The sequence below is a fragment of the Hakea prostrata genome, chromosome 9 (genome assembly GCF_041222555.1).
Source record: "Hakea prostrata isolate BN-2017 chromosome 9, UWA_Hpros_2, whole genome shotgun sequence".
Lineage (NCBI taxonomy): Eukaryota > Viridiplantae > Streptophyta > Magnoliopsida > Proteales > Proteaceae > Hakea > Hakea prostrata.
Genome location: NC_142608.1, coordinates 40,674,829 through 40,689,926, shown reverse-complemented (window position 1 = coordinate 40,689,926; position 15,098 = coordinate 40,674,829). Strand labels below are relative to the sequence as shown.

Below are 15,098 nucleotides of genomic sequence, written 5' to 3'. Positions count from 1 at the left end.
CGCTTTGGGTTTGGTGAGTGGCAGTGATCTCTCGGAGCCGGCTGTGACAGGAGAGATGGAGCCACGTCATGTCGTATAGCGGCGATGAACTGTACGGGACACCCCAAGTGGGGGGTGTGCGCCATGCTGGTTTAGTGATGACGGTAACAAAAGCATCCCTGGAGGGGATGTGGACCATGCGGTAAGGTGTGGTGGATACACAGAGACTGGTGATTGTATAGAGACATCATCAACAGTTTTCTTCAAGGCGGTTTGCAGAATTCAAGCCAAGGTGGAGATTGTTGGGTTTGGGAGTCTTGTATTCTGTGGGTCTATGTAATTATGGTTTTGGTTGTATTTGTAATTGAAACAGGGTTTGGTCAATTACTAGTACTGGGGTAAACTTGTAATTACATTGGGGTTAGGGTTTTATATTTCCCTATAAATAGTCTCTGTGGGATAACCTAGTAGACACGAAAGCAAAGGGTAATACTTTGTGGGTGTGAGAGTGGTGTGAGGTTTCCTGGAAATAGTGACACTTCTTTTCTCTCTGGTGGACGTAGGTAGGGTTTTGTTGAACCACGTTAAATTCCCTTGTGTGCTTTGCTTGTGTTCTTCTCCGTTCGTGGTTGTGCATCCATTGTGGAAGGCCGGGAGAACTAACCTCGGGAGTAGCAAGCAGTCCGCCCCCTAGTCAGAGGAGTATCAACCAGCAGTAGCGCTGGATGAAGTAATCCCTAACATGAACTAGTGAGGAAAATCTAAGCATCAGCTCATTCAAACAATTCAACAAGGCTATCATTAGCAATACAAAACAAAATTGCAGAACCATGTAAAGTTTGAAAATTCAACTAAATTACTAACCACTTTGGATTTTGAACTGATGAATCGCTGAAAAGGGAAAAACATCTACTTTTCTTTCTGAAGTTCTTGGAGCTGAGCATTAAATTCATCAAACTTCTTCAAGGACAGGTCAGCTTCATCAACTGTAGGAGCCCCACCCTGCTCACTGAATTTCAAATTCCCAGCAATCTCTGCACATACCTTCTGAATCTGTGACTGTACATCAGAAAATTCCCTTACTCTCTCCTCTTTCTGCTTCCATAGTTGTTCTAATACATGAGCTATTGCAACATGTTCTTCAATTGTACCCATTGTCTCCTCAGGCTGTAAAATAACGATAGGCAGAGGCAGTTAACTCAAGTTCCCAACCCTGGGGAAAATATGAATAAGACAATCCAATCCACATAAATTGGTGTATCCATTCCATTCCAACAAAAAATTTCTCTCCCAATGATGAGAGGAGTTTGGAGAGTTCAAATTTGGCATCAGCCAATGCCTGGAGAAGATGGGCCCTTGACTTTGCAGCCAGGTCAACTTTCCTTTTATAAACATCTAAGCATTCCTGCTCTAACTGAAGTAGCATCTTATCGCGTTCCTCATCACTCTCACCAACCTCATCCCATATTTGCTGCAATGCAAACAAAATAACAATTTGTCATTTCTTCAGTTTCATACGCATTGCTACATGTCCAAAGAAAACCAAAGGATGCTAAATGTAAGGCAAATCCAGTTGAAAGAAAATTTGCAAGGTACAAAAGTTTAAGATGGATTGCCTGCAACTGCTGCAGCAGAGACCCACAAGTTGTCACTACACGAAGTGGACTCTGGGCATCAGTGACTGCCATTAGGAATTCGGAAGAAGGTACAACCTCACCTGCAATATACACAAAAGTGAGAAGATAATCTCAAGGTAGCTCTCCTTTTATTTCTTTTTTGTTCCCATGAAAGTCAAGTTATACTCAATATAATGCATGCTTATGCATGCTATATATTCGTCCACAAACAAACAGTTGCAAACTTCATTATCTTAATTTTGAAAATCAGCACCGTTGGTTAATTTAACACAACCACAGAAGCACGCATACTAAAGTGACCATTTCCTGCTCTAGTTTGAGGATATAGGTGTTTAAGGTTATTGACTAAGTTGTCCATTCACAAAGCATTATGAAAGACCCAAAAACTATAAAAGTAGGAAGCACCTCAAATATGCAATTCCAAGAGAAAGTGTAGCAAATCCATCGACTTAAATCCTTCCATAACCTCAACAGAAATCAAACTCTCAAAAGCGGAAGTTTGAAGAGTAAAACAATCTTTGTTAGGTTTTTTATTAAAATCTATATTATCTATATTAAGTTTCAAAATTAGTTTTTGCATTTCTTTTATTTAATTGTTTTGTTAGTGTGTGGGACCCATGAGGTAAGGGTGGTAATGAGGCATCATGAGCAAAGGAGGCCCTTCATGAGGCTCTTCATGGCATTGGTCATGGGTCTTAAAGGTCTTGATCATGGTGGTGTGGTGGGCTTATTTGAAGGGTGGAATTTACTTAAATTCTAACTCTTGACCATCAATTCTCATTTCAACTTCGTGACCATTCATGGCCATTACCATGGGGTTAAGGTTATTGAATGGATTAAATCCAATTCATTGCCCTAAGAATCCTAAGGGGTGTAAATTGAGGTTTGGGCCTATATAAACCCAACCTTTACTTACATGTGGGGTGTGCATTTAAGACACTCCTCACGCTCACATTATTTTTGTTATAAAGTTAATTTCTTTCTTTGAATTTGTCTAAGTGTTGTGCTCTAAGTTTTGGGTCTTTCAAGGGACTAGAAGAACTACCTCATCTTCTAGTTGGAGGTTGCTTCATCTTGGAGGTGGTGGTGCGAAGAACCCTTGGTAGTAGGGTGCTTCAATTACCTTAAAGACATCACTCAAGGTGTGACTCAACCTCATTAATCGGTGGTTCGTTCGGTTGCAACTTCAAGCTCTCCGGTTTGGCTAAAGATCTTCATCTCTCAATTGTATTTCAATTTCATTTTTGTGTGTTTGAAGAATTTGTAATACAATTACCCGAACAATCTTATTTCCCAACTAACACACGGAACCAAAAATTTGGGTTAAAGATGTCGTAAACTGTTAATAGATACACATCTCTCATCAATCCAACACAACTGTAGAAAGAGCTTCAGAAAACGACTTCTCAAGTCAAAATCTTGAACATCAGAAGCAAGTTGCTGGAAAGAGAAATGCATTAATCATCACTCAACTACAAACTACCAGAACCAATACCTAAGACTCCGAAATTAACCCAACCCCATCAATCCTCCCCCCCCCCCAAAAAAAAAATGTACTAGCTCAGGAACAGCCAACATTACAAGCACTTCACCTAGCAAAATCGCAAAAGAAAAATATATATCAACAAAATTCAAGCACTGAAGTAGTACGAAAAACCCTCAAGGAAACAGCCCTTCAGTCCAATTCCAGTCCATAAAACCCTACAACATTCATCAAAATCAACAGCTGAGAAACTCATAAAAATCAGATCTTTACCACTGGCAAATCAAATGCACTTCGGTTTCAAACAAAAAAGATTCATTTCACAGCAGGGATTCACGTGAAAGCAACAATAACAATTCCCAACAACCGCCCAACACAATTACACAAGCTCAAAGATCGAACAAAATGCAAAAGTGAGACTTACCAAGAGCATTTCCTATTATAATTAAGAAGGAGGTCATTAGGTCATCATAACCATACTAAACCAAGAAAGTTTAAACTTAGAATAGTACTAATGTATATAAGTTTCATCTAAATGCTAATTATAATCCCACATTCGAATATATGTGTGTGCTATAAATCATGACTTACCTCCAGCCACTTCAACTTGTAAGCTTTCCTGCTCAAAATACTTGAAATGGTAAGATATCTTTGGATCTCTTCATCAAACCTCTTCAACTTAGCCCTCTCAGCTTCTCTCTTCATCTTCATTTCTAAAAGAATCTTAGCTGCAGCAATATTATAAGTGACTTCCCCAACCCTTTGTCTTAACCAACCAACCTTCCATCCACTCTGTTCAGCATCCAACACTTCTTATTGCCCTTTCTTTACTGTCTTTCTACCCAAAAAGATCCACAAGAACAATAATTCTTTTAAAAATAAAAACCACATGAAAAGTAACTCATCCAATAATTGTTACTATGGAAGATAGAGTGTGTGGCAATGCCAACACCAAAAATTATGACCGAGAGACCTATTCCCTACAATGAAAATGCACCAATTAATAAAATAAAGCAACTAATAAATTAATTTATGCAAGTTAGATAAGCACAAAAAGTAATGATGAATAATGTCTTACCAAACAAGAACTGTGAGTACTTATGTGCAGCCTACACTCCTTTTTAACTTGATTAGCTGTTGGTCAATTACAACATAAATAAAAGTTAATTTTCAAATCAATTATACCTACTTAGTTCTTAGCTAAATTATACGTAGGTAAAATGAAACATAATGATTTATCATTACCTAATATAGGATTCTTGTCCAATAACAATTTTGCTAGTAACTCCACTTTCTCTTGCAATGCATCATACTTTTGAGCATTTAATTTCCTTTCTTCTTCTCTGTCTCTTTTCCTCTTCTCTTTGTCTCTTTTCCTCTTCTCTTTCTTGTTCAACTTCTTGGAGTTTTTTAGTCAACTCTGCGAGTCTACCATCCAACTCCTTGTTTTGTTGGGTTTTTGTTAGCCCTAAATCTTTTGGACTTACTCCCGCTCCTAACAAACGTACCTGACCATGGGTATTTAGTCCCCAATGAGTGGTGAAGATACTTTCGAGGACTGGAACATCATTTCGATTCTCTTCAGGAAAATTAGCCAACTCTTCATTTATCGCTCTCTAATCATTAAACATTTCTCAACCAAGTTAGCCCACTAAAGACTCCAATATCATATCATATTATTCATGTAGACATTAATCTTATACATAAATGCATACCATCATTTCAGCTGAAGTAAGATCAACAGGAGTTTGATCCTTCCTTGTATGTGTTTCGAAAAACATCTCTATCCTTGTAGGGTCCAAACCTTCAGTATGCTCCATTTTCTAAAGAAATCCAACAAAAAATAAATAAATAAACAAAGATAAAAATGTACATCTCTATCCTTGTAGGGTCCAAACCTTCAGTATGCTCTTTTTTCTAAAGAAATCCAACAAAAAATAAATAAATAAACAAAGATAAAAATGTTAACTAATAATTTGCATACATGTCCACAATAATTTAAATAGAGTGACATTTAAAAAACGAGCTTTCATGCGAAATCGTTGTGCATAGCTTCTTCGACCACAAGTATGAATCATCTTTTGAAGCTTTCTGATGTCAATATTAATATGACGCATCTTCTGCATAATAACAAAACAATTAAAAGATTAACATTGTATAACATTGACTCTTACTTATAAAATGTATGTTCACAAATAAATGACTTTTTACCGTTTTCTTTTCACTATCCATATGTCTATAAGTTCTTTCCATGATCTAATGGAACCACCACTGGACAATTATTGATTGCCTCATCAATACTACCAACATCATCATAAAACTCTTTTCTTAGTTCCCTTTTAAAGGCCTTCCATTGCAGTCCCATTTTGACATATACCCATTTCTTACCCAAAGCATCCACTTGATAACTCTTCTGCAAGAAAAAATAATTATTTGTCAAAAAAGAAACATCTTAGTTGTAAATACTAATGCAAGTAAAATTGTTAATCATTTTACCTGGATTTTATTCCATAATGCTTCCTTGTAGTGAATGGGTACTTTCCTCCAATCGTCATAGTTATAGGGGAGGTTCGAACCATTTCTTACCTATGTCTTTGGGTAAGTAATGAACTCTGCTATGTAGCCATCATTCCCTTATCATATACATTAACCATGACATGCCTTATTTTCTTCAGATCCATCCTTTGGGTCTTTAAAGACACATTTGGACCCCTCTTATGACGTTTTCCTACAATTGAATTCCAATATATGAGAAACAAATCAATGACACATAATTCAAATAAATAAAAAATTATAAGCATATCAAAAACATCCTCACTCAAAGTTGAAGTGCTTGAAGGAGCAGAATCCACTGGATCCATTAAAAGTCACAAAGTGAAATACTAACAAAGAAAAACATATAGATGTATAACATTATATTATCATTAAACATTCAATTACAACATAATAGGCCACTATAAAACACATTAAAATAGCAAGCAACTAGAATAAGATGGTGAGTGAGTTGTATTAACAAAGACAAATTTTAATATGATGTCTTACACACAAAAAAAAATGCATTAGGAAACTTGGAAAATGAAATACTAAGGATAGTAAACTACTTACAACTGAAAAACAAAACGCAAACTAACCAACAAAAACACATATGATCATATTTTAATTTTTAAAAAATGATTTGTGTTCTAGAGCTGCATATGCAGCTGACGTACACTTGTGTATGAGAGTGTGCTTTGTATGTTGTATAGATGAGGTTCTACGGCTCCAAACTGTAGTAGACCTAGCAAGCCTCCCAAGTTATCTGGATGTTCCAAGCCTCTCCCATGTTGTAAAAATGCTCAACATGCTCTTCCTCGCTCTTTGAATAACTCAAAATGTCATCAATGAAGACTATGACAAATTTGTCATAGACATCCTGAAATACTCAGTTCATCAAGTCCATGAATGCTGCCGGTGCATTAGTAAGACCAAATGGCATGACTCAGAATCCATAGTGCCCATATCTGATCCTAAATGTGGTCTTGCAAACATTGCTAGACTTTACTCTCAACTTATGATATCTAGATCTCAAAATCGATCTTCGAGAATACATCAGCACCTTTCAACTGATCAAATAAGTCAACGATCCTAGGAAGGGGATACTTATTCTTGATCGTCAACTTGTTCAATTCTCGGTAGTCTATGCACATCTGCATACTACCGTCCTTCTTCTTCACAAACAAAATAGGGGCTCCCCAAGGTGAAACACTGGGTTGGATAAACCCTTTGTCTGACAATTCCTTCAACTGGGTCTGAAGTCTTTCAACTCAGTTGGAGCCATCTGGTATGGTGCTTTCGAAATAGGGGCTACTCCCAGAATTAGATCAATTGAAAATTCTAACTCCCTCTCTAGAGGCAAACTAGACAAAACATCGGGAAAGTCCTTGACTACCCCAATATCAGACAACTACTTCGCACTTTCTGAAACATCTACAGAAGAGGAGAGAAGTCCAACATTTTTGGTCCATTGCCTAACTTTCATAGTCGCAGCCACAATCGCCTTGATTAGCTTCCCTTGATTGCCTTGATATTCAAACGGACTAGCATCCTTAGGATGAAACAACACTTTCCTTTCAGAACCAAGGATGACTACTCCATACTTCAACAACTAGTCCATTCCAAGTATCACATCAAAATCTTTTATATCCAGCTTTCTCAACCGGCTTCCAAGATTCTACCAGCAATAGCTACTGGACAAGACTCAACCACTTCATCTAATCTAACAACAGATTGGGTAGGAGTACTAATAACAATTCCTCTTTCCATCTTCGCAAGTGTAACAGGAATACAACTCACAAATGAAGATGCAATGAATGAATGAGATGCAGTAGTATCGAATAATACAAATGCACAGGTAGATGATACTAGAATAATACCTGACACCACATCGTGATCTATCTCAGATTCTGTACCAGGTACACTGAACACTTCCCCAGATGGGGCATTCTAAGCAGAATTCAAAGCTGACATCTGAGGATTCGGCTTTTGAGTGCAATTACGGGAATAATGACCCGCTTTCCCACAATTAAAGCAAGTCAAATCCCTATTACCAACAGGAGCTGCTGAAGAAGGAACTACAGGTTTCTGGTTATTCACCACTGGACGAGGATTAACATATGTCGATTCAATATCTTGACTACCTGCAACAGCACGTACCGGTCCATTGCTAAAACCATAGCTTGAGCCAGAGCTAAAACTAGAACTAGCACCTCTAGGCTGAAAAGTAGATGCAGGATAAGGAGCAAGCCTAGAGAATCTTTGGTTATGGTCCACCAGATTGTTCCGATTAGCTACAGATCGCTGGAGCTGATAATTTTCTCTCTCATTATCCTCCACTTTCTTAGCATTTTGAACCATCTCAGCATAATCCACAATTGGCTGAATCGCAAGATAAGTCTTCAGAGACGGTCTCAAACCCTTGAAGAATTTCTTCGCGTTCTCATGATCACCTCTAGTTGCTTTAGGGGCAAAGAAGAATAACTCTTCAAACTTCTGCTGATACTCAAGGACAGTACTAGGTCCCTGTGTGAGAGCCATGAATTCAAACTCTTTAGCATCTCTCACAGACTCAGGAAAATAGTTCTTGCAAAAGGCTTCCTTGAAAATTTTCCAAGTAAGACTCGGGTGCACAGCTTCCAGAACAGGTCGGGTAGCATTCCACCAAGCATCAGCTTCATGCTGTAGTCTCTGTTCTGCACACAAGATCTTCTGAGCTTCATTGCAATGAAGGTTGCGAAAAGGTTTCTCCATCTCTCTAATACACTTGTTAGGGAACAAGGCATCCTTCGAAATTCTAGGGAAAGCAGGAATTTGAAGCTTCAAGAAATGCTCCATCAGTCTCGCATGAAGTCCAGGGGTGAAACCATCAACATAGGCACTAGCCGCAGTAGTACCAGCTCCAAAAGGATTTTTAGCTGCATGAGTCTTATGTTGAGTAGTTGTGAAACCTTGCATCATAGTGTTAAACTGGTTTTGTTGTTGATGCATCATGTTTCCCACAATGTTCATCATATCCTGCTACAAGAGGCGGGTCCAGAGGAGTAGGGTTTCCACCAGGAGGAGGCATTTCAGTTCTCGAGGTCTTAGTACCCACATTTTTAGTAGGAATCTCAATATGGGTTTGATCATCACCACCAACTTCACCTTCTTGACCAACTTCACCTTCTTGACCATTCCTTAACTAAACCATTCTGCGAAAAGAAAACCAAAAATTAACAACACTGTAAGGTCAAGTCCGGAAAAGATTCTTCAAGCCAACGTGCACCAATTCAATGCAATTACCAATATACAGAAATAACATTAAGCACAAAATCCAAAAAGAACCAAAAAAGGGCCAAAAATCCAAAATTTTGTGAACAGAAATTGGGCCGGTCGCTTATACCGGTTGCTTAGGTCAATCGACTGCCACAAGTGACCGCCCCATGTACCGCTACAGAAACGAGTTTAAGTACGGTTTTAGGTCCCATTTAACTTCCACACTTCTCAAATTACAAAAAGGGCTCTGGAGATTTCGTTATTAGGTCCAAGAAATCATTTTGGGGACTCCATTGGCTTCGGATCTACTTCCCACGTGATCTTTACACATTACATAGGTAACATTCTCTCAAAACCCTTCTTTTCCATGGGTTGGATGAGAGAAACAATAATGTGCTTCCATTTATAGGTTTTCCTTGATGCAAAACATTCCTTTTATTCCATAGAACATGTCTAGGCATAGATCTACTATTCACTATGCATTTTTACACTTGTAGGTATCTCATAGACATGCCCTAACTCTCATTTTCACCCAAAAATCAGGTTTTCACACTAGATGGCTGCTTGCGGAGGTAGGAGAGTTCCTATTCAGGGTCGAGGTCGTGGACAAGGTCGAGGTGACGCACACGATCCAGTACATCCAGACTACTTTAGGACTCCAGAGGCACAGGAGCTCTACTTTGGTCACTTCAGTCTTTGCTAGATTGAGTTAGGACTACCGGTTGTGAATTTAGAGCTCTAGCAGTTCCAGATAAAGGATATGTTCGCAGCGGTAAGTTGGAGGAGTACGGTATTCTTGAATGAATCCGCCTATCCAAAACTCGTCAAGTTGTTCTACAGCAACCTAACCTTTCATGAGGAGCTAGTGGAAGAGAATGATACTAGGCTCGTCGTAGAGACTCAGGTAAAGACTACAGACATTCGCTTCACCACTAAGGAGCTCTCTCACATCCTCGACGTTCCTTACATCCAAAGCTATAGGAGATGGTTTTAGCCGGAGGCAGAGTCAGACAATGTCATTCACTAGGAGGAGAGGGCTCTCATCTACTCGAGCATTTGCATAGGGGAGTGCAGCGGGGTTGAGTCGGTGACCGAGTTGCTTCCATCATGCCGAGTCATCCCACAAATCATTGCACGGAACCTACTGCCTAAGGCAGGACATCAGAGTGAGATTTCTCTTATGCAGGCTGCGATGACTTTCTCCGTGTACACTCGCTAGCAGATTGACTTGGCATATATTATCTAGAATGCCATGATCTATAGAGTGACACATCTAGGGGGAGCAAACCTTGCATACAGGAGGCTTCTGACTAGAATTTTCGAGCACTTCAGGGTCAACTTTGAGGGAGAGGAGGCTATTCCAGTTGGCCATGGCGGTATGATCAGTTACAGATTGGTTGCTCAGATGCACTTACTTGGCAGACCAAATTCACCAGAGATGCTAGCTGAGCCGAAGGATATGGATGTAGAGGTTGATGATGCTGATCATGTAGGCTCACCACCACCATCTCAGTTCGAGGTAGGGGGTTCATTCGGGGCTCAGGATTCTTCAAAGGTTGCACCACCTTGGGCTAGTGATCTAATCACTTGGGTTGGTCACTTAGAACAGGGTCAGGCAGAGATGAGGGGCCAGCTAGCAGAGTGTTTAGATATTCTTCACCAGATGAGGCTAGCACAACCACCACCACCACAGGAGTAGTTTAGACTTAGGCTTTTCTCTTTTGACTCAGTATAGACTGACTTTAGGATTTAGATGTATTTATTGTAGTTTTTATTCAACACATGTTCATTCCCTACCTTTTTGTAAAGCGTAAATCACACTCCAAATTATGTAAGGCTTTTTCTTATTAATGAAGTACAATTATGCTTGTTGCATTTTCATTATTGTCTCTTATGCACTTCTTAATAATCATAATGTGAGAATATGTTTCACTTCATTTATAGTAAGTTATGCAAAAAGAAAATTCACTTACTTTGTTGGTTTGTTTCTAGCAAAAGATTTTCCTATTATTCACTTCTGGATCTGACTCAGACTGCTCATCTACTACTTGTATTAACTATTATTGACTTTGTAAAACCAGGGCTTTGATAAAACCTCTATCACACCCCACCCGTAGGCCTTGGTTACCCACCCAACAACCTTGTGGGTGTGATCCGTCACAAGATCCACAGGCCTTACCCATTAATAATAATAAATGCAAGTATAGATAAATCAAGAGCAAGAGAAAGTTCAATAATTAATAAAAAGATTACAGGAGTCCAAATACTCCAATAAAATAATAAAGGAAATAATCAATGATCAAAAAGAATAATGAGTTCAGCGGCCCAAGTGAACAAACAACCAAAAAGGGAACAAAACTACACTATTCAATAGCTAAAGAGAGAGATTGAGTGAATGGGGATTCACTTACCTCAACCAGATCAGCAAGAATAGAAGGGATAAGCTTCTAGATCACTATCAGCACTTCACCCACCTTCCAGCACATCCCCGCTGCAGCTTAATGGCCCAAAATAACAATCCCAAATATAATAATGCGTTAATAGGGCGAGGGTTACTATTTATAACGAATAAGGGGCAAATTAGGGTTTTTTCTCGCAAGTAGAACCTAGCGGTCGCTTGGGGTGGTCACTTGGTTCAATCAATCACCTCAAGCAACCGCCTCCTAGTACACTATTGTACAAGGGTGCTTTGCTCAAGAGGTTGAAACCCAAACGCAACCTAACCCTAATCAACACATGGGGGAGGTCTTACCTTCATTCCGGACATCTCCAGACACCTCATGCCTTCTACCAGAGATCCAACATTCAAACAAGGTAGGTTCTTCATCAAGAGAAACCAGATCCATGGGTTCAGGGTATGGATCATGGACTTCTATCCGGACACTCCCCAAATTAACCCAACTAGACCTTCGGGTTCTCGAACTTGCAATACAAACTCTGGGTTAGAAATATGGGGGCTGTTACAATCCTGATCTCCATGATCTCTGTTTCTAGTGTGCTTGGGGAGTCTAGGTCCTCTATGTAGATTGCTAAATCCATGTTTTTGTTATTGGCCATAGAGAGTCAGGAGAGTTCTTCGGCTTTCTCATTTTCTCTCCAAGGTATTTGTTTGAAGATTACCTGATCAAAAACTTTCTAAAGCTATTCAACTTTCACAAGGTATTTCACCATTCGTTCATCCTTTGCACTATACTCTCCTTTGATCTGATTTATAACTAGCTCGGAATCACTCCGGACTTCTAGCTCCTGTGCTCTAAGGGCTCAAGCAACTCCTAAGCCAGCAAACATGGCTTCATACTTGGCCTCATTGTTAGAGGCTGGGAAATTGAACCTTAGCGCATAGTTAACTGTAAAGTCTCCCAGGCTTTTAAGGGTCAGTCCTGCTCCCGAACCTGAGCTGCTGCTCGAGCCATCTACATGCAATATCCATAGGTCCTCAGCCTAATTATGTAGTGTTGAATCTGAACTTTCAACCTGTGGAATACTGTTTTCAGAAATGAAGTCAGCCAAGACCTGGGCTTTGATAGCTGTTCTTGGTTTAAACTCAATTTGATATTCACTAAGCTCAACCGCCCACCCAACCATTCTCCAGGCTACGTCTGGTCTATTCAAGATTTTCTTGAGCAGGAAGTTAGTAGAGACGGTGATGGGGTGCGCCTGGAAGTAGGACCTTAACTTGCGTGAGGCTACCAATAAGGCCATAGCTTGTTTATCTATATACGGATACCTTGTTTCTACATCAACGAGCACATAGCATGTGTAGTAAACCGGATTTTGTGTGGTTTCTCCTTTTACCAGCACAACACTTACCACAATCGGTGAGACAGGTAGATAGATTGTTAGATTCTCCTCGGTAATAGGCCGTGCTAAGACAGGGGTTTTCCCGGGTGACTTTTTGAGCTTTTCGAACACTTGTTGGCACTCTTCTATCCACATGATTTCTCCCGAGTTCGGTGTGGCCTTCAATGCTTTGAAGAAAGAAGTGCATTTTTCTCCCACGCGGGAAATGAACTGATTTAGCGCTACCACCCTCCCGGTTAAGCATTGGATTTCCTTTATGGTTCTGGGGGGTTGCATGTCAATCAAGGTGTGGATTTTCTCAAGGTTTGCCTCGATCCCCCTTTGAGAAACCATGAATCCGAGAAACTTCCCGGAGGAAACTCTAAATGCACACTTCTCTGGGTTCAAACACATCCGGTAGGTCCTCAACACATCAAATGTTTTCTCCAAGTTTGCCAAATGTTGAGCCCGTACCAGACTTTTCACGAGCATGTCATCAACATACACCTCCATGTTTCTCCCAATCTACTCTTTGAAGATTTGGTTGCTGTCCGTCTGCGTAGGTTGCGCCGCACTCTTTAAACCGAATGGCATTACCCAATAAAAATAACTTTCCCGATTAGCCATGAATGAGGTATGCTTTTCGTCCTCCCGACTCATGAGGATTTGATTGTATCCCAAGTAGGTGTCTATGAAGCTAAGAACTTCATGCCCAGCTGTTGCGTCAATGAGTAAGTTGATGCTGGGAAGAGGATAACAATCCTTTGGACAGGCCTTGTTTAGGTGTGTGTAGTCAGTGCACATCCTCCATTTCTTGTTCGCTTTTTTGACCATTACCACATTTGCTAGCCAGGTCAGGCACTCAATTGGTTGCATGAAACCTGATTTCACGAGTTTCTTTATTTCAACTCTGATTGCTTCGTGTTACTCTACTGAGAAATTTCTTCTTCTTTGGATTACCGGGATTGCATCCTTTTGAATCAAGAGTTTATGCTCGACTACCCTCTTGTCAATCTCGGGCATATCATTTGCCAACCAGGCAAAGATATCTGAATTGTCACGTAGGAACTCGGTCAGCTCTCTTTTGAAATCCTCGGGTTGTTCAGAACCTATAAATGTTCCACACTCGGGATGATCTGGGTTAGTTGGATTCTTTCCAGCTTCTCAATCAACTTTGCCCTTTGCATGTTCTCCTCGTCCCGGTCATCTCAAACCTCAATCATCAGAACACTTCCCGAGCTTTCGGACCTTCACTTTTGCTTTAGGTAGTGCACATAGCATTGTCAGATGTTGATTGGTTGAACCTGCATTCGCTACTCCAACGTTGGTTAGAAACTTGAGTTTTAGGTGTCTGGGTGGCACGACTACCGCCAGTGTGTTAATGTTGATCGATCAAGTATCATGTTATATGCGGATAGGTCCTTTACTACCATAAAATTTACCCGGACAATTGTGTCTCGGGGAGAGGTCCTGATCTTTAGGTCAAGGTGGATTGTTCCTTCTGCAATTGCCGAAGATCCCCGCAAAGCCGTAAAGTGGTGTTGCATAGGGGGTCAGCAATTCATTGGGTAATTTTAGCCTTCTGAAAGCTTCATACGATAGCAAATCAACCAAGGACCCCATGTCTACCAAGACTCGATGAACCTCCCGATTAGCTATCTTTACCTTGATGATGATGGCATCATCATGAGGCGCCACTATCCCGTTCAGGTCGTCATCTATGAATGTAATAGGTTCAAGACAGGCAGGATTTCTTCTCTTTTTGGGCAGGTGTACTGCTCCCATGAATCGAGCCTTCTGTTTTGCCTTTTTGATTGATTCCACGGTTGGGCCACCCATTATTACGTATACGGGAGACTCCTCCCTTTCTGCCTTTTCCTTTCCTTTGTCAGCTTTCTTTGTGGCTTCTCCTGGGCTGGAGGATCTGGCTCTTTTATATTGACCAAGCTTGCCGTCTTGAATCACTTTTTCAATTTTAGATTTGAGACTACAGCAGTTGTCAATGTTGTGGCCGTAATTTTTTTGGAAACGACAATACTTACTCATGTCCCTATCTTCAGGACGGGAATGTATTTTCTCAGGACACTTTAGAGATTTCTTATCCCTAATTTGCATTAAAATCTCTGATGGCTTAGTGTTGAGTGGGGTGTAACTTTCCCTTCCGTGGTCTTGTTTCCAGTTGCCTTTTGATCCTTTTTCCTGATCTCCGAGATGACTTCTTTCATTTTCTGGTCGGTGTTCCCGATCAGCCTTAACCCAGGTATTGATCACTTTGTACACACTGGCTTGTTTCTGGGACTTGCAGAGTAAGGTCCCATAAGTTTTGGGCTCATCTATTAGCAAGACCTCCAAATGCCTTTGATGTGTGATGCCACTCCACAACACGTTGTATGCCACCTGGTCGTCTAATCCTCGATCTCGATGGCAAC

At 40.3% G+C, this 15,098-nt stretch overlaps 1 protein-coding gene across 1 annotated transcript; it reads right to left on the bottom strand.

The window, feature by feature from the left end:
* Window positions 1–14,151: 14,151 nt before the first annotated feature.
* Window positions 14,152–14,715, bottom strand: LOC149005234 (uncharacterized). Its single transcript, XM_089135819.1, has one exon. The coding sequence runs from the start codon at window positions 14,713–14,715 to the stop codon at window positions 14,152–14,154; it is 564 nt and encodes a 187-aa protein (XP_088991945.1).
* Window positions 14,716–15,098: the final 383 nt, after the last annotated feature.